Below are 24298 nucleotides of genomic sequence, written 5' to 3'. Positions count from 1 at the left end.
ATTGGTACGCCGACAGCATCATTATAATTTTTTCGGCCTTCGAAGTAATTCTGGCGTCAAGATTATTTATTCAAAAGAAAAAGTCATTTGACATGTTTAACGCATGTAATGAAAATTTGAAAGGCTTATTATCGTATTGCGTTCTATGCAATTACTGAAGGAAAAGATGTATTTTTAATTTGTTTGTTTTTTATTTTATTAAAAATTTATGTTTACCCAAATAATGAAAAAGATGAGGGAAATTCGTGCTTAGAAATGAGGAGACAAACAACGCATTAAATATAGATGTCTGAGTTTGTCTTGGCAATACATGTCAGCTTTTTAATTAAAAATATTTGACATGTAGATAAACGAAAAATCTATAAGACTATACATTGATGAGATATGAAATAATGAAGATAGTGAAAGATATTATTATCTAATACAAACACAGTCTTCTGTGAAAACCAAATACATGATTTAATTGAAAAAATTGCACATCTGGAAGTATTTCAGCAATAATTTTTAAACATTGATTTAAATAAACCATTGACTGAAAATTTCTAGAATAGGAAAACTTTGATTTGCGATGAATTAATAAATTGTTGCCTTCTTTCTTTGGTAGAATGAATAAGAAATGAACTGAGTTATTTCCCAAGAAAACTGGGAATACAAAGTTATACGACAGAAAAAAGATATTAATGACAACATTAATGACAACATTCTGATAAATAATATCCACAAATGTGATTTATTCTATCTTTTGCAGCAAAAATGATTTTGCTAATTTTTCGGGAGAGGAAAGTGAGGACTACGAGGAATAGTTACAAAATTTTACAATTGGTGGTGCAGATTTTATCAAGTTTACGTAAGTATTGTCTAACTCTGACAAAATTTTTCCTTGAACGGACTTAAAATATTTTAAAAAAATAAATACCATTTTTAAAATAACATCCCAGCGACAAGATGTTATTTCTCAATTTGAAAAAAAATTAAGCAAAAGGCCGAATAAATTTTATGCGATGACAGAGATTGTTAAATTTTAGTTTTTTCAATTTATTTGCACCAACTAAGAAAAACCCTTGCAAGAGTTTCTTTTTTTAGCTTTAATGCAAAGCCAGTCGCAAAATGTAACGCAACAATGTGAAGTTAATTATAAAGATCATGGTCCAGAAAGAACATTGCAGAATTCCGACTTTCACAACGTATACGATGATCCTCTTGGAACAACATTAACATTTGAAGAATGCAGAACAAAATGTGACAATGATCCGCAATGTAAATCCTTCGTGTTTGACAACAATACCGGCGGAATCCATTGTGGGTTGTCCGAAACCAACAACATGCTTGTTTCCGAGAATTGTTCAACTTGCTTTGTCTACACAAAAAACTGTTCATCAGGTATCCTATATTGTGCTATTTCGATATGAAAGATAAATACTGGTCAAATAACAACATTTGCAATATAAAAAAAAATCTATCATACCTGCATTCCAACCAAATACTATTACATCTTTATAAATTCTACGATTTTTTTTTTCATTTTCCGATATTTTTTTCTATTTGTGCCAGAGATGCGAAACTCCTGTGAATTCTTAAACAGATTATTTCTCAATTTCGATGACGAAAACATTTCAACTAGTCACATAAAGCAAATGTTTAAATGTATAACAAGTAGTTCCTTTTAGCTGATAATATGGTTACTGAACTTTTCTTTTCAAGTTGAGAGAAGAAAATGTAAAAAAATCTAAAAGGCTTCATAAAAGAACAGACATTTAAAAAATGATGTTAATTTTTATCTTTAAAGGAAACACGCATGTCAAATACAGTAATATAAGGGAAAACAACATCATTTCTTAATTTATTTAAATCATTCATGGAAACATTTTTAACGATTTCTTTTAAAATTTGAACAGATTGCATAACATATACAATGTTTAGCGGAGGCAATATTGGGAGGAACCAATATGCGAACTACGATCCATCAACATACAACGTTTGTAAGAATCGCTGTTCCAATGACCAATCATGTAACGGCTTCATCCATAACGCTGCGACACTTGCCTGCAGACTAGTCGATTCAAGTTATCCTATTTTGTCAATTGAAGATGCGAACTACTCTTTTAGCCGAAAAGAATGCGAATTCGGTGTGTATGTCTTCATTTAGCAAAAAGTATTCATTGTTTTTTTTCTTTAGTCTTGAATTAATTATTATTTTAATTTCAATCAGTGGATGAACTGATCAGAAATATCTTGCCACCATTGTACCATATCTATGAAGAGAAATAAGTTTAAAAATAAATTTAGTTTGAAAGACAAGCTCCGATCATTTTTAACGTTCTTGCAGGATAAAATTTGAAAAAATAAAATTCGGTCTCATATTTCGGAAATACGAATAAAAAATAATTTAAAAAGAATATATTTTCTGAGAGCAGATCATCATAGAGTGTAAATTAATTTGCCCTTTACAAAATATATTTGTAACCGGTGTATGGTGACTTCTCTATATGAGTGAAAAATTCTTGAATGAGACGTACATGTACAACGATCGCATAACAATTAGAAATATTTTTTTTCTTCTTAAGGATGTGCCACATACTTAGCAATTGGAAAGGAGTACCTCCTTCATACCAGTTCGCTTTTTTATTTAAAGAAACCAATAACAATTTCGGAATGTGCACTTAAGTGCAACAGCAATCCATACTGTCGTGGATATGACTTTGTGGAAAGTGGTAAATCATGTGGATTGTCCTACTCAGGAAGAAAACATAAACAAAACGGTTGTTTCAGTTGTTCTGCTTTCTCTAAGCAGTGCCCATTAGGTATGATACAATACTCTTTCTCTAAATACTCACAAAACGCCTTATAACGCAAACAGAAAATGATTCATTGATATATATTTTGAGATATAAATTTTGAAAAAAATACTATAAAATGTTTAGAAATAGATTTGCACATGTTTTCTATCATTACAGAAATCTGATGAATCTTGCTCTTGAAAATATTTTCAAATCATATTTATGTATATAAATAAAATATTTTGCACATTTTCATGAGAAAAAGTTTTCTTTTTTTATTTATACAAAGGGAATGAGTAGATACAGCGCTGTCTTTTTCAACAAGACTAAGATTGCAATTTTTTCATACAGTTTTGCTTGCTTTCTGTGGAAATCAAAACTTTTGTTATATGACAAAAGGTAACAAAGAAAAAAACCCTCAAATTAATGCCCCATAAGTTTACCAATTTGGATCCTTCTGTGTATTAGAAAATATTTTTTGTGAATTCTTGAAAAATAGCAAAGACTAAGTAAACCATGAAAGATAGAGATACAAACCAAATTTATGATATTATTACATGTATAGGGAACTATTCCATTCCAACGAGAACATGTACAGGCTCTTCTTATGAAACCCACCATCCTGACTACATACCCTCTGCAATATATTGGACCATCCCTTTTTCATCCTACAACGCTTGTCAGTTATACTGCGACAGTGAAGACATCTGCCATGGATTTGCTTATGACGGATTCACTAGGACATGTACATTGTCAGAGAGTACGCTACCAAGATTTACTTATTGTCCTCATTGTTCATTTTCTGCAAAGAAGTGTTCGGGTGAGCTTTGTAGGACTTAAAGCCTTTGAAATATTGATATGTGTTTTCATTTATTTGCTAGTACTTGAATACCGTAACGGTTCTTAATTAATTTCAATATTGTTTTTGTACCCATTGATATTCAATTTGTGACCTAACTTCCTGTTATCATAAACCTACAGTCACATTTTTAGGAACTGCTTAAACAATACAATATAATATAGATTTAAAAATATCTGAAAAAAGAAGATATATGAGTTATTTAAAACGTTCACATATACTAAGTGAAACATGTTTCTTTCAGAATTAGTTACTGCCTATTTTATGCAATGTTCATCGACATTTACTCTCCTGGGACATCAAATGAAAGTGCCGATGTTCAAAGTATATGCTACCTATTCTACAACAGATCTTACAGCATGTCAACAACAATGTGCAAATGATTCTGGATGTATGTCATTCCATTTTCAGTCAGACATCTCTCAATGTCAAATATCTAAAACCATAATATTTCAGTCTTACCCGTGTACACTCTGCACCTTTTACAGAAGAGAATGTTTGCCAGGTAAGATATATCATTCTTAATTAAAGAACATTTAATTCTAAATCGCCCGAAATGTCGTGTAGAGGTCTGATACCCATAAACAGCATACGGTGGCGTATCCATATGAATGAAATATGGGATGTTCAACAATTATCAAAAAAAAATGTAAGGAAGTATGTCCGGGTGTAGCTTTGAATTATGTAGCCTTTACAATTTTAAACATATTACAAAAATGATCAGAAATTAATTGTACGATTTTAATTTTTGAAGGATGTGGATCAGTGATGTTTATGCAGTATGATCTCGGATATAGGGTGTCATCCATAAAGGACCAAATAATTAATGACATACCATTAGAGGAATGCAAGCTGCTGTGTGAGAACGATACATATTGTTTTGGATTTTCATTCAAGTTGGATACATTAGACTGTACTCTCTCTGACGCTGGTGATCCCGTGTGGTACCCTTCAGACGAATCAATCTCATTTTTCAAGAAGACGTGTACAACAGGTACTGATTTTACTATACATCTGGAACAATTTGGGGTTGATTCTTGACATGTTATGTACTATTGCTATGGCCCTGAGATTATAACCTAGACCTCAGGGTGAAGAGTTTGGTTTATATGTCAGTTTAATTGTATTTTTGTGCTAATAAAATTAACGGTAAGCATCGTAACTTGAAACTGCACCTCTTGTGCCTCGAAAGTTAGATTGATGAGATTGGAGAATCAATCTTGTTTCACGATTCTTTGGACAAAGTCAATTTTGATACTTTGTTAAACTAATTTTAACTCTTCACAACTAACTGAATATGACTCAACATATACTTAATGATCACATCATAGAAATATTATATTACCTTCTCCCTGCAAGCACTTTATATCGCGGTCTCTCTGAAGTTTAGCGTTTATAATCATGACGTAATATTTTAATAAGATCATAATTAATTTTATGAATTTTAAGCAAGTGTGAAAAAGAAGGAGACTGGCATTGAATTTAATATTATATGCATATACTTTTGAAAGTGCATGGAAAATGCATGATAGTGGAGAAATGATACATATATGTATGCATAATTGTGTGCTGGTAAGATGCTAGACTGTTGGGAAAAGGGGTAATTCTTAGAAGCTTTGCTCTTACTTCTGACAAAGATCATTGAACACTATCAAGGTCAAATTTGTGCCTTTTGAGTTTAAGTTATAGTTATACATTTTTATTTTGAACAGAATCAGCAAAGGATCTGACAACTGTGGGACAATTTACTACAAAGGATCTGACAACTGTGGGACAATTTACTACAAAGGATCTGACAACTGTGGGACAATTTACTACAAAGGATTTGACAACTGTGGGACAATTTACTACAAAGGATTTGACAACTGTTGGACATTTAACTGCAAAGGATATGACAACTTTGGGACAATTTACTACAAAAGATTTGACAACTGTGGGACAATTTACTACAAAGGATTATACGACATACTCACAAACAATACAGAGCACTGAGCAGCAAACCGAAGAAACAACAGACCTTACAGAAATACCCACAGTCATTCAAGAACAAACCGGGACATCACAAAGTCAACAAACTACAAAACAAGATATAAACCAAACAATGAGTGGTCAAATTATTATAACCAATGGCTCTATTGCGTGCACATGTATCTGCAAGGAAATCAATCAGTCGTTAGAGGAGTCTTTAAAACAAAGAAAGGATGAATTAACTCTGAATTCGAAGACTCTATCTTCTAAAATTAGAAAACTTACTAGTGCCTCGGACTTTCGGACGAGCTCGTCTTCTATCGCTGGTGTTGTTGTTGGAGTATTGGGGTGCTTTATAGCAATGATTATAGTACCAGATCTGTACAGTGTGGTATCCTTTATTCTCAAGAAAATTTATTCAAAACAGAATAACAATACAGAATAGACTTGAGGATATCACCCTCTTCCCTATCTTGACAAAGAAACTATTCGATGTCCTAAAAAAATAAAACAAAGTTTGTTATTTGTGAACCCCTCTTTCACTCGACTAAATTAAATTGTGTCTTCATAGTTATATTTTTTTCACCTTTATCCGTATTCATTAGAATAAACATCAATAATTTAAATTGTGAAAAAAACTTCATAGGGAAAATGATATAGATTGCGCTTTGGATTGTTTACATACTATTTCTTTGTAGCCGAAGGCTCAAGTGAACTTTTCTGATCAGAATTTGTCCGTTGTTGTCGTTGTCGTCGTAAACTTTTCACATTTTCATCTCCTTTTTAAGAACCACTGGGTCAATTTCAACAAATCATACCACAAAGTATCCATGGGTAAATGGGATTCAAGACTGTTCAAATAAAGGTCCAAACTTCTTCCAAGGGGAGATGATTATGAATTAATGAAAAATTAATGACATCTTGTAAAAATCTTCTCCAGAACCATTGAGCCATGATAAATGAAACTTATGTGGAATCGTCCTTAGGTAGTGTAAATTCAAGTTTGTTCAAATCATGCCCCTGGGTGTAGGGGGGGGGGGCAATGGCAGACCAAAGTTTACATAGGAATATATAGGAAAAATCTCTAAAAATCTTCTTATCCAGATCAATTTTACCAGAAAAGATGAAACTCATGTGGAGGCATCCTGAGGTAGCGTAGATTCAGGTTTGTTCAAATCATGACCCCCAGGGGTAGGGCGGGGCCACAATGGCTGATGACGGTTTTACATAGAAATTCATACGAAAAATCTCTAAAAAATCCTCTTAAGATCAGCAAAGCTATGATTGTCGGAAACATCCTCAATAAGGGTTAATTCAAGTTTGTTCCAATTATGACCCCTTGGGGTAAGGTGGGGTCATAATAGTCAAATCTTTACATAGGAATGTATATGAAATTTTTTAAAAACTTTTTCTCAAATATGGCAAAATTTTACATGTATGCTTTATTGATATAGTGACATTCTCACGTAATAGCCCCCCCTCCCCAAACAAATAAAATTTTCAATAATGAGCTGATTTGTGTTTCTTAACTAGTTCATGTGCTCATGTGAGCGATGTAGCCCATGGGCCTTTTGTTCACATGTGTAAAATTGCTATTTGTGAGGTATAACACATGTATCGCTAATTTTCATGCTGAGCACATTTTTTTCATGTTTATTTTTTTAACATTTGCAACATTAAACCAGGACGAAAAAAAACTTGTCGAGTACATTTGATTGAGTTTGTAGTGTGAGGGATATTTAAGAAAATATTAGTTTGACCCTTTTTTCTTTAATTTTGAACCCTCCACCATGTGACTGAAAACATTTTGAGTGGGACGTAAAACAAAAAACTAACAAACTAAACCATACTGTTGTAAAAAACTGCAACATATTATTTGTATGAAGTAAGATTGAAAGGCTCTGACACTTTCTTGTGTTTTCTTCGTAAGCTTGAGATCTTTTAAAGAATAAATTGCCTCAACAAAATAGTTGCAAAATTCCCTGCAGTCTTTATCTTGTAATTATACAATTAGATTGCCATAAAACGATAACAGCTTTTTATTTGTTTAGCTCATGATCTTTTACACTCATGATATGAAGCCTGAAAAAGAAAATTGTAAGTAGTAAACAGATGCTGTTCCATGAAATATATCAATCCAAGCTCTATCACCTGCTGCCATTCTTAAAATAGCCATTTTACTGCACTCGGGGCCATTGAGCTGACACTGGGCTAAGATTTTTAGATATCATCATGAGCGCATGGCGAAGGAACATTTGCTACACATTTTTAACGACTTAGGTCAATCGCGGCCGATATTGTAACTCACGACCTCCCGATCACGGAGCGAGCGCTCTACCAACTGAGCTACCGTGAACGGTCAATATCTCTAGAAGAAAGAGACTATTGAATTTTTTTTTATCAATTTACCAATTTGTAAAAAAAAAAAAAATTACTCCAAACCATTTTTTTTAATTTGCGAGCGAGATATATCAGCAATGTTTCTGGGATTCTTGAATATTTCTAGAACCAATCTCTCACATACATATGTATGGTGAATTTTGCCTCAGGAACGAATCTTTGTATCTGCTGATTTATTCCAAACTAGGATATAGCGAATTATAGTTGGTGGACAGAAAAAAAAGACCCAATAAAAAGCTACCATGTTTAAAACTTCAACATTTTATACGATTTTCCAGTTCATTATGGTAAAGTTATATCAAAATGCAAAAGTTATAGTTAACAGACTATCACTGCAAAATACTAGCTTTTATTTATTTTCGATTGTTCAAATATTAACCCTTTTCCGGATTGAGGAAGGATGTTTATATTTATAGATGTTTATACTGTCTTTCTCTTTGTTGCTTGTCAGTGTAGGTAAATCCAGTGCAACCTCAAATTCAGGACTTAAATATATCACCAAAAGTTCAAACAAACCAGCGGGTACAGATAATCGGAACTTCTCTCGTATGTCTGCATGCTTTACAAATTTTTTGTTTCTTTCAGTTTTATGCAGCACTTAAATTATTTTATTTCTGTGAATACTGGCGTAAAGTTTTACTTGTTGAAGGAAGTTGGCACCTGTAATCAAAAGTATTAAAAATTTATTGTCAAGTATATTTTTAGAATCTACACACATAACTTAATAAAATATCAAAACGAAAACTGGGGGTAATTGCACTTTTTAGCACAATGGAGCAATTAATATAACCTTTTTACAATACCTCTAACTTATAAATCAATTTTTTAAGGTTTTTCCTGTAATAGATCTTTTTACCAAATGAATTATCGGAAAAATACAGTCTGTTTTTTTTTCATTTGGAATAGTCACATTAGAATTTGTGATAACAGAAACAGTTTCAAAAAACTTCGCATAGTCAATTATTTGCCCTTTCTGCATTCAAAAATAGTTATTTTTCTTGAATTAAAAATTTTAAAAGCAATAAAATCATTTGAAAGTAAGGAAAATTTCCTGAATTAAAGCAGAGTGGTTGAAATTATTTTAAATATTTAGAAAATGAAGTAAGTGGGGGTCTGTGATGTTGGTTTTTTTATATAACTAAAAGAGTGTTCATTTTAAGTTTGAATTGGAGTATTTTTTCCATGGACTTTAACGATATATTATTTTGATATATTTGTCAAATATGATAATGGAATTCGTGACAGTTGATTTAAAATATGACACGTACAAGACGAACATAGAACATGCACAAAATTAACTTACCCTGTGTGTAGGTTGCATGTAAAATTTGGAATCCAAACTTAACAATGCTGAATACTTCAGAAAGAGAAAAACTGAACTTTTTCTTCTAAGAAGCATTCCAACACAAAATATAGTTCCTCAATAAATGTCTTCGGTATTAAATTTGATCATGAGGCTTTAATTGCATATGATTTAATAAGCAATATAGAATCCAAGTTTATTTTAAAGTACTTAAATGCTTTTAGAATTGTTTTTATGAATGTCAAAGCAATAATCTTATAAAAATGAAATAAACTTACATGTTAATGTACCTTGTATATCTGACCTTTGATGATAATAATAAGCCACTTTTCTGCAAGCCGGAACAACATGTTTTACCGAAAATGGAAACGGGGACATTTGAAGTTTTTGCGTATGAAGCAATATGAATACTGTGTCACTTTATTTATTTTTAAAATTATGTTTCATTAATTAAATCTTATATAATAATTTTTTTTTCTGTTTAATGGTAAAGTAAAACTTTCTAAAACGGATGTTGTATAGACTTATATGATGTAAACTTTAGGTCCAATTGGTTTTAATTGTTTAAAAAAATTTTCTCATTTGGAATGTTTTCTCATCATTCCAATATCTTTCAAAGCTATGATGTCCGGATAAAACAATTTCATTGCCTCCTCGTTACACAGCAAACACGAAAAGCCAAAATATATTCTTTATACTTTTCTTATGGAAATTAACATTTTTCAAAATATTTTTTTTCTTTTGTCTACAGAGCAACGGGCATATAGATTGAACATTCGGCCATTGATCATGAACGGAACACGCAAAGAGGAGGAAAATGACTCAGGCCATTATGTCAGGAAGAGGCTTAGGCTAAAAATATTTTATAACGTTTCAAATATTCCAATACATAAGTACATGTACTATTATTGCAAACATCCAAGAGAACTTTAAGTACTTTTAGAAATAGCATCATTGTTGTTTAAAAGAATAATCTTCTCCGAGAATGTCACAAGTAGATCTCTACAATTGACAAATTTTGACTAATTATAAAATCTACACTTCAACAATTTAAGGGTTAATCATTATTATAATTCTAAAAAATTCGTTAAATATATTATATCAAGCCTATTTTTTAAAAAATATATATAGAATAAAAATGCCTAATGAAATCTTTGTTCGAGGCTAAAGATAAATGTTACTAAGTTTTATAATGTATTACATGTAACAGGAAATAAATGTGATAAACAATATACATGTATCTACAATCTAGATGTAATATTAACTTAAGAATTTTACAATCAAAGACATTTGAAGGTAATTAATCATAAGCATGAATATTTAGGATGCCCTGCACACACACCAGAGTAAGCACAAAACACGTCCCAATAGATGCAAATGAGGGAATAAATACTATACGGGAAAAGCTACATGTAGTAGCTTAATCAAACTATTCAGTGGTGTTGTTGTGGACATACTCTGTTAGTCTGAGGCCTTTGAAAATAAATTTGCGGTGTTTGGGAAGAACAATGAAATGAATAAGTCATCTGGCTATAAAACCAATGTTCCGTAATGAGTTTCAGGCAGATTTCTATGATTAAATGTGCAGGTCAGATATTACTAATAGTGTAGACGACTTCCATTGGGAACATTGATGAGAATTTTGTAAACCACTGGAGCGATCCTAATTTGCTGATGTCAGGCAGAATTTACTATATATTTTAAACACTATATCATATATACATTTCATATTCAATTCTATTATTCATTGTCTGTTTTATAGATCAGATATGATACCTTTTGCACAATTAAAACTGTAGACTGTGGTACATATGTTTATGGCCTCTCTATTTCCCTTTTGCCTTAAAAAAGTGCCCCATGGTATGTTTAAGGGAAAAATTAATTTTAAAAAATCGAGCATCCCAGCTTTTGATTGGCCTGCTGAACCTAAGGGATGAGGATCAGACACCAGTAAAAAAGTTACAAGACCACTTTTCAAAATCAAGTCATGTCTGTGAATTTTGAAGAATGATTGTAAAATTAACAATTAAAAGAATTAAAAATAATCCATTGGGTTCAAATGAATCATATCCATCTAAAAATTTATATGTTAAAACTGAATAATATATTTTGATAATTTTCCAACTATGTGTTCCTATTTTTAAAAGTTTCTTTTTTGTTCAAATAGCTTTTTTTATGATAGTGTGCATGTTGTATTTTAGTATGTTTTATACATAGGTGGATATTCAAAATGAATACACAGATCTGTCAAAAGAAGCGGGTGACAACAACTCATATGCTGAACTGGTATTTTTTTTTGATTGCATACCTGACCATTTTTTTTATTTACAAAACGTAAACTTCAAATGATTGTTTCCCCTGATCCATACAATATTTAGCTTTCTAAATGTCGTGAGTGCATTTAACACGCCAAAATAAATAATGATAAAAGAATTCTACTCAGAAAGATAAGATCACATACCAAATGACTTAGTAAACAAATTGAATTTCAATTGAATTCTATATATCTTTACTTATATCATTACAAAAAAAATGTCACTGTTTCATCGAGTTCGCCCGCAAGGTAAAGCGGTTGGAGTGCCTCCTCTTGAGTTGTGGAATAAGGAACTGATTCTTACGTCGTGTTTTTCCCTGCGATACGTGGATACCAGTCATTTGATGGGATCGTATAAAACAAGCATTAGGTGTTTGCAGGAAAAAGATCCCCCACTGGTTAATAACCCTCAGTGCTTAGTATAGATATTAACTTTCAGCCTTCCATGAGTAATGATGACGTCTCCATTTTGGTAAAAAAGCTCGAATGTGACGTTAAACATCAAATAAACAAAAACAAAACCATTTTTTTAAAACTTTCATGACGATTTTTTTTAACACGTCCAACAAATAGAGTTTTTTATGTTTATCAAGTCAACTGTTATGGCCTATTGTTCTGGGCTTTTTTATACATGAAGATAACGAACAGTATTTATTCTCATAAGTCCTTTTGAGCAAAAAGGATGACTGGAAGGGCTAACATGGATGTCTGAAAACAGTGGGACAGAATGCAACGGATGAAGGTGTATCCCATGTCCATCTGTCACTCCCATCGTTGGTTCCTTGTCATGTTCTGTTAAACGATATATATAAATTTCAGTTCCGTTTGAATATATAAGAACCTTACAATTTGTACTAAAAACCTCAGTCAACGACATACTGTAACAAATTCATTTCATCGACCAAAAATTTGCAAAATTATTGCAAAATTTAAAAGACTTTAAAAGATATCCGTACATCATCTACATATTTCTCTATAGCTTTCATGTGACATCAAGGTTGATATAAAAAAAATGACAATTGCATTGTAAAAATGATCCATGTAATTTATTCGCTTCAATTTTTATTATTAAATACATCATCAATTCAGACGCACGATGTTCACAGTAGCTCAGTCAGTAGAGCTCTCGCTTCGTGATAGGGAGGTAGTGAGTTCAAATCTCGGTCGGAATTGACCTAAATTGATAAAAAAAAAATCCTTCGCCCTGCCCTTGGCCCTTCGAACTGAAAATGGCGATCCTTCAGATGAGACCTTAAAAACTGAAGCCATGTATCACGGTAGAGGTTGGCACGATAAACATCCCTCACTGCTCAATGGTCCTAAGTGCCGAGTAAGGTCAAAAATTTGAAGTCCTTCATCGTTATATGAAATCGTCTTTTTTTTTGAGTAAAAAAATATATGGGACGTAAAACAACATACAATCAATCAATCAATACAGACACAAAGTCTCTTCAATGTAAATGAAAGAATGTTACGTGTTCAATAAAAAAGCATTTATTATTTTGTAGAAAGGAATGCCTTCAGCAACATCAAGGAATTGGGAAAAGAGAGAGGTAACTGGAAAACAGATAAATGAAAATAACAAATGTCTAAAAAGACTGTTCCTGGTACTTGTCTTCAGCATATTCATCAGTGCCACTTGCACAATAATAACCTTATCCTACCTTCAACTGAGTCAAATTAGCGGTAATATCTAATTAGGCTTTTGTAAAGATATCTTAAGCATTTATGTTATATTTTATAATATATTTATAATAAATGAATCAACATAAATAATTGTAGGCTTTATCTAGCTTGATGACCTATATATTAATATAATTTAGAAGGTTTCAACACATTTATTTTTCACAGTTAAAAACAAATATATGATTTAACTTGGTATACTGCTTTTTACTATGTTTTATTACCTTACTTCTGTAGAAAAACGATTGTTTCTTTTAAAGGAATGTTATGTCTTATATATTTTGATAAGACATAATTACTAAACAATTCTGGTTCATAGATAAGTTGAGGAATAATAAACAAAAGTAGGACAGTTGTGAAAATTATATATCAAATTCGCAGGACATTTTCGATGCATAGGGATTTGATATTTTTATTTTTAAGAATTTTCTAACATACATAGATACAACTCCTATTACTAATGCAAATTCTCACATTGCTATAATAATTAATAATAACGATAACAGAAATAACATATTTCAGGGAGCAGAGGCCACAGTTTTCTTATCAGCTTTATCCAAAGTCATCCCATAGCATCTAAAGAAAATAGAACAATACTTGTGTCATCCGAAAGCGATTTTAATATAACTGTTGAACTTGCGGATGGTCAAAGTTCGGATTTAATATCCACATCTACTAGACAAAGTGGAAACGTAAACTTGAAGAAAATAAATGTTCACTATTCCATTGTTCCGGAATATTTTACCATTGAATCTGAAGCTCTTCTCGTTCAAACCTCAATGTTTACTTCTGTATCAAGTATGTTAAGTTTGGAGAGAACTTCAGAGGTACCAATGTTTTTCCTGTCAACAAGCTTTCAACATATTACATTTTGTCCACAGCAACACCAGCTAGATCTCATTTTGACACCGGAAGCCATTTTACAATTGCGTCAACAATGGATAATACACTCATAAGTATACGTTTTGCAATAGATCGGAAAACTGTTATAGCGTTACAAGGAAAGAATTACGGTGATGGTGACACATTTACTATTATTCTTAGCAAGTATCAAACATTTAAAATCGGACATCTAGCTGATTTGTCGGGAACAGTGATCAATGCAGCATTGCTTCAAATCCGATAGCTGTTTTTGCTGGAAACAAATGTAATATGATCAGAGACTATGGAAGATGCAATATGCTTACGGACATGGTTCCGCCAGTGGATGAATTTGATAACATTTTTATTGTGCCTCGGAATATTTATCGTTAACTAACACAAATTCGAGTGCTAGCTTCTTTTCATACTTCGGTTACATACACAGTTAAAGGAAACAAAACATCAAGAGTTCTTTACCAAAATGAGTATAATGATTATATTGGTTCCCAGCGGAGTTAGTGTAGTGAATAAAACGGACTGCTCTTCGTTTGGATTTATTGTATATGAACATCACGCCTATGACGGATATGGATATACTCTGGGAACAATATTCTATCAAATATTGCAAAATAAAACCTGACCTTCTAATTCCTTCTTATAAAAATAAAGCGGATAGAGGTCAAATAAAATATTAATAGTTTTTTTTTTTTCTTTTTATTTTAATTATATCATGGGAATCAATAAAAGATCAAGTCTAAGTTAAGGTAAAACCTTCCAAAATAATTAGGAATAAATAAAATGAATCACTTTCGGTCAAAAATTGTTAAAAACACAGATATATATTTAGTATATAAGCATGTTCTTCTTTTACCCTAAATGTGAAAGTAGAAACCTGGCCTGTTGCAGTTGAAGTTAAATATGTGTTGAGATCGATATTGATACTTTCATCAAAATATATACATATACGTTTTAGCAAAGTTAATTATGACGTCATGATATAACATAAGTAATTTGATACCGTATTTTATTTGTTTTTATTCAAATAGTACATTTATATAAGTTATGTGAAAATATATTTCTTTAACGAAATATAATTATGTTACATAAAATACAGGTTTATATCTGTTTGTAAATAAGTTTTCTTTTCGTTTCTTTTTCTTGTAGAATCCTTTTGGAATTTGTAGAAGAGAAAAAACTGTAAACTTTGCTTTTTTACTTTCAATCGGCACTTTTTCTTTTGTGCTCACTTACGGCTATATATATTTTGGTTCTCTCATTTCTTGTCGAGGTACGGTTATAAAACTCTGTCTCAGTGTGTCTCATCTGGCCGATATAATTTTCACCATAACGGGAACAGGTAAACACATAAATAAGGTAAGAGCTGGTCATTACATTGATGTTGTAATTGTAAATTCGCTTGAAAACAATCGTACATGTATATTGTCAATTGACAGACATCTTGTTCAAGGTCTGAAAATTTAGAGATTGATTTAGTAATTAAGATAACCAAAAATCGATTGAAATTTTGATCTAGATCTTAATCCGTTTCATGATCCCAAGGACAGGAATATCCAAGAGTACAGACATATACATTTTATACTATTATATCATATTTTCTCCATGACAACACAAATCATTTGCCTGTATTTTAGAATACTTCCTTACTAAAAGGAAACTGAAAATGTCCAATACATCACACAGCTTAAAATGAGTGAAAAGGCGATGACCCCACTTCTTCCAAAGAATATGACTTTCATACATCTATTTTACCTTTTGTTTAATTTAATTTTGTTGAAAATAGATTCAAAGCAATGTCCGGGGTAAGTTTATATTTTGATCTAGCTGAGTTTTTTCATTACATTTTCCAATTGAAACGATTTAACTGATTTTATTTTTAATTTAGGCTTTCCAAATGCTGTTTTAGATACATTTCGAATGCTACAATCCAACAGTGTATACGTACGTTAAAGTTTTTGTAAAAAAGTATATTATCACCATTGTTGAGAATGAGACATAATAACTGCGATTTGATAACACATGTAACAGTTTTGTAATAAAACATTTTAATCAGTTTTGTGAAGATAACTATTTTAAATTACTATTTTAAATAACTGTTTTTTTCGTAGCATGTAAAACAGGATTTGTTGGATTGAATTGTACTGTTAAATGTCCTTATCCAACCTATGGGGATGAATGCCAGAGAAATTGTGCCTGCACGAAAGATTTGTGCAATTTTTCCACTGGATGTGAAATTGGATTCACTAGGTCTCTATTTGACACTTCTGTCTCAGGTAATACTTATAATGTTCAAAAATACACAATAGTATAAAACCTTCAAATTCCTAAATTTTCACAATTAACTCTGTAGCAGTAAACTTATAATACGTAATAAAACTCTATTTTAACAGTCATATAGATGCAATACAAAGTTGAAATGCACTCTGGGTCCTTTTTTTGTGTTTTTATGAATAAACAATTTTAACGCATTGAATGCGAACAGCAAATATATTAGGGTATATATAGGGTATATATATTATTCCTGATCATTCTAACATTCTAAGTGGATTCTTAATAAAAAAAAGGCTTTTAGTTTTAACTAAAAACTAAAAACTAAAAGCCTTTTTTATTAAGAATCCACTTAGAATGTTAGAATGATCAGGAATGATTCTTAATGGTAAATTCTTGATTAAAGAAACACATTCATGTAAAATAGCATAGCTTTATAATTTCAGATTGAAGATTGATTGATTGATTGATTGTATATTGTTTAACGTCCCTCTCGAGAATTTTTCACTCATATGGAGATGTCACCGTATGCCGGTGAAGGGCTTCACATTTTGACCTTTACTCGGCACTCAGGGCCATTGAGCAGTGAGGGATCATTACCGTGCCAACGCCTGCCGCTGACAAGGGGCCTCGGTTTTAATTTCTCATCCGAAGGACCCGCAACTTTTACTTCAAAGTGCCGAGCGCATGGCAAAGGAACAGTTGCTACCCATTTTAACAACTAGGTCAGTCGCGGCCGAGATACGAACTCACGACCTCCCGATCAAATTGAAGAATATTTCGAATGTGGTAATGCTCACAAGCAAGTAAATCTTTGTTTACGGTACATAAAAGAGCATGTTCCAATCAATGTTTGAAAAAAAATGATTATTAAGAACCATAATGTTATAATAAATTTCTTTGCAAAGTAAAGAGATCTTTCGTTTGATCGCAATTTTTAGGATTACTACCCGTAAAAGTTCGTTATCTCCATATGTTTTATTGATGAAGCTAAGCCATAAGTTATGATTGATCAATTGATTGTATAATTTTTAATGTCCCTCTCGAAAATTTTTCACTCATATGGGGACGCCACCACTTGCCGGTGGAGAGCTGCAAAGATAAAGAAAAAATAGAAAAACAATCAAACAGTAACAAAAATAGTGACCAAAAGATTAATAAAAAATCAAGCATGTAACATAGATTGATGTCCCAGCCACTGAGAGAGCGAAGCATACGAGTGTGTGATAATATTTGATCTACATTATCTTATATACTATATGTATTTCAAAAATTTGAAAGCCTGAAATTGACATTTATTCTTTAATCTAGTAAAATACTTTCCCTCACTCCACCAAGGCATCTGTTCCCACCAGTGACGTTTTGGAAGTCCGTGTTTGCTCTGCTCCTATTTTGTATTGTTTTATGGACCTTTAATCTTGAATACTGTTTGTTATATCCATATGTTTAATTTCCCTGGAATATGTGATGTTACAATTCAATCTGAATTGTAAATAAACAAAACCTTTTAGCAAAACAAGATGTAATTGTGAAACATTATACGCCCGGTGGCAACAAAGTTTGAAAAAGCTAATTTTAGCATATATGTCACAGTCAAGGCAACAAGGTCATTAACATTGGTGTCATTGGAAAGATCTTAATAACTGGAGTGTGCATTACAAATAAAAGGCCTCTATCTCCTTTGGTTCAAAATTTATGGCGAAAGTTCGAAAAAACTAGAAGACAAAATAAAAAGTGTGTTTAAAGTGCATTTCGAACATAAGTTTAAAATAAGTGATTCTTGACATCTCACGTATTTGCGAGCTCACATTTTCTTGCACTTCATGAAAAGTAACCTCCATGGTGCACATTTACACAATGTCCCTGTTAACACTTGGGATCACCTCAGTTTAAGGAACAATTAATAAACCACTTGTGGACGAAAGTACCGAGGATACAAATATGAAATGCAATTAAGGTCAAGATCTAGTAAATAACTTGAGGCTGATTTTTTGGTGCTAGATCCATTATGACGTCATAATCAATTTCAACTTTCTTTTTCCCGTACTTTACGGCTTTAGCAGAATTATGAAGAAAATGAGGTATTTTCATGTCATTCAATTTGAAATCATATGAAAAGTAAACCGGATACCTATATTAAATTTGATATTGATTTAAAGAAGAGGCCATGAACATACTAATTACCGTTTTCTGAGAGACTGTAGGCAATATGGATACATTTCCTTTGCCGAATCATAAAAAAACTCCCTTATTCATGACTAGTTTTCTTAATTTTTCATTGAAAATGACAGTTTAAAATACAGTTTTTCATCTTGTTTACGCACAAGTTATGCCCCGAAACACCTTATTTGACCAAGCTAAAGTTTTAAAGCATTAATAAAGGAATTTATTTCTCAAGTTTGATAAATCTGTAGGCACATTTCATTTACTAGATCTTGACCTTAACCGAAAACATTTCCAACGTTCAAACAGGGAAGATAATGGAGAAAAATTGGGGAAATGAGAACCAAAAAAAAAAAAAATAATAATAAAATTCTTGCATTTTATTTGAATAACACTTCATTGATTGATGTTTTAAGTGCCCTTGTTGATATACCTATTTTGATTTTCGTGCCTTTGCCTATTGGGATATGTCTTTAAAAAGAGCAAGAGCCATCTTATGCATAAAATGGCCCTGTACTTATATCAATTAATTAACTATCACCCTCTTTCCATTTTCATATATCAAAACAAAGTAGACATTTGGTGCTTTCATGTTCTATAATGAAATTTCGTTTTGAGAATCCAAATATTTGAAAACAGCCCTTGTGAAATTGCAATGTTCTTGAAATTTGCAGAAAATATGCGTATTTGACTACCTTCAGCAAAGAATTAAAATATGAGTACAGCCCACGATCCAAAAAATAAAATATGTTTTTTGATCTTCAGAAATAGGCCTTTCATTATGTATTGGCATATTTTGGATCAGAGGTTGTGCTCTATATGAAATATGGAAAAAACGCTTCAACTTTAGGTCATTTTCAAAGGAATTAACAGGATATGGGAAAAATGAAACATTTGATGACGTCATAATGCATTGACTAGATGTGCAATTATGTCACAATTAATAGATACGTGGTCACCAACAGTCCAAGTGATAAATACTGCATTTGCAACTTAAACTGAGCTGTTTTGAATTTATAGAAATTCTCAGGGCCAAATAAGGCCCAATGTGGCTCTACCTCTTGTAAAGTTACAAGATTGAGACAAATTACAAGTTTAGCAAGTTTAAGCAATTGAGATTATAAAAATATGTATCAATATTTTATTACATTTTTATTTTTATACATTTTACCATCCTTAAATTATATATACTCACCGTCAATAGAAACGCAACACCCTAATTTAAGGGGTGAAAATTTGATAGAATTTGGGCTGTGTTTGTTGTACTTGGCGGACTGGGACGTTTTAATTGAAGGGTCGGAAGGGGGGATGTTTTAAAAGTTATGTGTTACTTTCTAAGGTCTAAAGATAAAATTAAAGTTAAAATGAAGTATCAAATGAAGTATTGTTTTGTAAATTTACTTTTTTCAATTCTGTATTGATTTTTAATCTCATCTTTAAACCTTATAAAGTAACACATAACTCTAAAACATCCTCTCCTCCGACCATTCAATTAAAACGTCCAAGTCCGCCAGGTACAACAAATACAGCCCGAATTCTACTTTACAGTAGGTTTATCAATGTCTTAACCTGAGCGAAATAAATATGCTTGTGCATTTTTAAATGCCTGTTTTTCAGATACTGACCTCGAATTTTCTCTAACTTGGCGTAGTGTAGTAACCCTTGAACTTCCGGTCAAGGAACTGTCATTCATGCTTTTGAAGCACATGGGCCCGAAAAGTCGTTATGCAGTGTATATTTGCATCTGTATCTCTCGCTTTTCTTTATTTTGAGAATTTCCAACATTAGCAATGAAAATGCGTGCTTTCAGTTACTTTGAGGAAATACAGGCATCACGTCTGGAAAAGAAAGAAGGATATTTTTCCGGACTTTTAGTACAAAACTTATGATTAACAGGTACAAAACCTTGAAAACCCAAAATATTGTCAATAATTTGATTAAAAATGCTAATTTTTGATTTCTGTTCAGGGGGCTAAAAATCAACTTCCGGTAATGGAATGAAAATCATTCAACCGTTAAATAACTGATTTGGCAAAGTAAAAGATGTCCTAAACTTTTTGGTACATAGTTATATCCCGTACATAATTTTCACCCCTTAAATTAGGGTGTTGCGTTTCTATTGACGGTGAGTATATATTGGCATTTAGGTTTCACAATATTAATATAACTTGTCTCTAAAAAAGTAAAATACAAGTTGTATTTTGTAATTTCTTTCTATATTTTCCAGATATGAAAACTTCCAAATCTGACATCGGAACCCACACAGTAACAGATATGATCGAAAGTATGAATAATACAAGACTAGAAAGCGAAGGTAAGATACGTCCAAAAATAGAGGAATATCAAATAAAAGTGTAAATATAATGTGGACACTCGTGGCTATTGGAATTTTTCAAGTTCTTTTGCTCGCTGACAGTTTAATAAGATGAGTCCTAAATTCCGTTTTTCCAGAATGCATTACTTCGGATATATATTCCTTCAGATGCAACAATGATCATTTTATAAAAAAAAAGTTCTATAGAAATTTTAAAAATATTTGTTAAGCTGTATCCAAGAAATGATTTACTACACAAATACATAATATCGTAAATAGTTTAAACACCCTTTATCGATTGATTTGTGAATTCATGAATTCATTGTGCTCAGTTCCTAGTTCTTTGTTTTGTACGAAACGATGAAATCTTCCGCATAGCTACTTTCACTTATACATTTATTATCCCGAATGTAACTAAAGTACGATCTCTCTGATTGGTCAAAATTTTAATGATTAAAAATTCTAATTATTAGAAGGGTCACCAGTAGATATTCCTGATAGGGGTTTCTTCAGATTCTTGTGTGGCTATCTATGTTAACGGATCAAGGATTAGTTTTAATCAGATATTGCATGTATTGATGCTCACTCTTCTATGAAACCTGATCCCACCTCTGATGGTTTGGAGGTCTGTATTTTCTCCACACCTATTTTGTAACTTATGAGCTCGAATATTGTTTGTAATGTCCACATATTTCATTTAGTTTATGTGACAATAGCCATAACTACATGTATTTCAAATGTCCCCAAAACATACCAACATCTCACTTTTGAGCCCAATTCCCTACAAGCTTAATGAAATTTTGAATTACAGACTCTAATTTAAAGACGTAAAGTTCATGCCAAAAAAATTCGGTTTTTGTTGAGGCATACCCTTGCATCCACAAATGAAAGCAAAATATACGTAAGGATGTCTGAATATATATATAAAAAAAGAATGTATATTTTTCTAATACTTTAACATATAGAAATCAATTAAAAATTAAAACATCGCATTTTATTGAGAATAGATAATACAATGATTGAATTTCATGTTAATAGCATTAAAATGACACTTTAATTAGCTCTTTTTGCACGCATTGAAGTGATTGGAAAGCGTTAAAACTTTTCTTTCTTCTGTTATAAACACTACAGAAGTAAAATGTTGTCTTTTTTAATACTTTTTTGGCGTTGTTTTTATTCAAATCTAAAAAAAATAACATTTAAATATTATTGACAATTTGACTACAGACCATTGTACCACTAATGCTATTTAGTCTTTAGAAATTGATGGTCCTCCGGCTCTTTTGCTTTCACTCTGGGTGAATGATTTTCGAAAAGTCGTTTATCCAAATATTCTTTTCCTGTCGTTCACACAGAGCTCCGACTGTACGTCGATATGATAGATAGATAGATAGATAGATAGATAGATAGATAGATAGATAGATAGATAGATACATAGATAGATAGATAGATAGATAGATAGATAGATAGATAGATAGATAGCGCAACGCTGCTGTTACAACATTCAAAATCATACTACAAGGCTTTGTAGGTTTAGATGAATGTACGATGCATATATAATACCGATCATATTACGATTCTATTACGCTTCTAGTACGAGTTTGGCGATGATGCATGTATATATACCTCGGGTTTGAAAGAGCGTGTTGCGAGCGTTGTAAGAGCGTACTTGACGTGTTTTACGTCGATCACGAAGATCTCGCAAAGATCACGAAGATTTCTCCAGGATGCTTGTACGATTATGGTGCTTCTACTACATGTACGTTCGTTTTACGACTTGACCCCGATTCTTGTTGGCCATGATTCCGCTACGCTTGTTTTGAGCATGTTCAAAATAAGTGTGGCGAGAGCGTACAGCACTCCGGTCATGGAGATCCTACTGTGATCATACTGCGCTTATGAATTCTCTACTTCGTCTCACCTGCGATTTTTCACAGTCAGTCACATTGTTTGTCACGCTTTGATCGCAGTAAAGGCAGCGTCTAGGCATGAACGGGGCTAACAATTCCTTTTATTTACCACAACAAACAAACTTTTATGCATACCTGCTCGATGTTAAAATTCATTCTATCATCTTACAGTGTAGGAATCATTATATGCATTTGAATTACATAATTTGATGCATGAACAAATAAGATAAAAATTAATCTAGCTAGCAATAGTATCAGCATTTTCAAAATGCCATAGCATGATCCATAGGATTAGAAATAGTATCGCTTGCATTGTCCTATTAACATAAGAAAATATACAATTTCTGTTTCTCAGTTGATTGAATTAAAGAGAGAAAACAAGTCAAATTAATTTGTATTAAAATAAAATATTCGAATATATATTTTGAGTACATGTATTTTAATGCATTAATCAACATGCTTGAAGCTGAACACGACTCGTAATTAAAGAGGTATAAGCAATTTTTTGATTTTACTATCTACGATCATGTGAGCACCAGCACACGGTTTACTCTTTGCATTTGTCTCATATGACTGCCTCATTGTCACAGATATCGACGTGGAATGGCGACCAGTGTTCGTGCTGGTTACTAAAATGTCCCAATGCCTTTTTCACAATTTATTGCAGTTATGTGTATCTGTGTTTGTTTGTACATATAAGTTTCATTGACATGTCCAACTGTTGTAAGCCTCTTTGGTTTCTCCTGCATTATAAGTAGAACACAGTTATTTTTGCTATCGAGTGTAATATTTGAACGAAATGAACATTAGATCCGATATGATGCAAATGTTTGTCTTTTATATTTTCTGCATAGATTTAATTTCTACGGAGCTTAGAGAATCTTTTCAGATATTGTAACTACACAATATGAATCTTGATGTAACAAGAATACACAGGGGTTACCCTATATCCAAGGTATTCGACTTTTAAATTTACTTGAATTTTCAACAAGAACAACAATACTTCTTGATATATAAGTCTAGTTCATCAACAGAGCTTGACATGTGGCGGAAAAATTACACTTTACTTGCATAGAAATCTGGAGAGCTGTATTTTCTTCTTCACATTTTAAACATTTAACTCGTTATTTCATTACATACCAGAAAATTTATTTAGCAACATTTTACTTAATTAAATCATATGAATACGAATTCCCTTTAATTAAAATTATACAATCCCTGCGGAACTATATTTTTTTCTAACATTTGCATCCGCAACAAAGTGTGTTTAAAATGAGGATCGAAAATAAGGGCTGGGCCGGAAAATCGAAACTGAAAACTTTTCTTAAAAATTAACTGAAATATACAAATGATTGATTGATTGATTGTATACTGTTTAACGTCCCTCTCCAGAATATTTCACTGATATGGAGACGTCACCATTGCCGGTGAAGGGCTGCAAATTTGGGCCTATGCTCGGC

The 24298-nt window shown here is 32.0% G+C and overlaps 2 protein-coding genes across 2 annotated transcripts in view; both read left to right on the top strand.

Annotated features, from left to right (window-relative positions):
- The first annotated feature begins 8463 nt into the window (after positions 1-8463).
- Positions 8464-14655, top strand: LOC134264390 (uncharacterized). The gene is made up of 5 exons (XM_062746683.1): positions 8464-8550; positions 10059-10141; positions 11525-11593; positions 13130-13307; positions 13624-14655. Exons 2-5 carry the CDS (start codon positions 10097-10099, stop codon positions 13650-13652), a joined length of 321 nt encoding a protein of 106 aa, XP_062602667.1. The 5' UTR covers positions 8464-8550; positions 10059-10096; the 3' UTR covers positions 13653-14655.
- A 1207-nt stretch (positions 14656-15862) lies between these two features.
- The window catches only part of LOC134264389 (uncharacterized), a 54319-nt gene continuing 45883 nt past the window's right edge, over positions 15863-24298 (top strand). The window contains exon 1 of the mRNA XM_062746682.1: positions 15863-15985. Within this exon, the coding sequence (XP_062602666.1) occupies positions 15873-15985 (113 nt within the window). The 5' untranslated portion in view covers positions 15863-15872. The remainder of the gene's footprint in view (positions 15986-24298) is intronic.

Source organism: Saccostrea cucullata, unplaced genomic scaffold, assembly GCF_032062105.1.
Source record: "Saccostrea cucullata isolate Sc308-1 unplaced genomic scaffold, CSIRO_AGI_Scuc_v1 ctg455, whole genome shotgun sequence".
Taxonomy (NCBI): Eukaryota; Metazoa; Mollusca; class Bivalvia; order Ostreida; family Ostreidae; genus Saccostrea; species Saccostrea cuccullata.
Note: the sequence above shows the minus strand (reverse complement) of the source record. Positions and strands in the feature narration are given on the sequence as shown.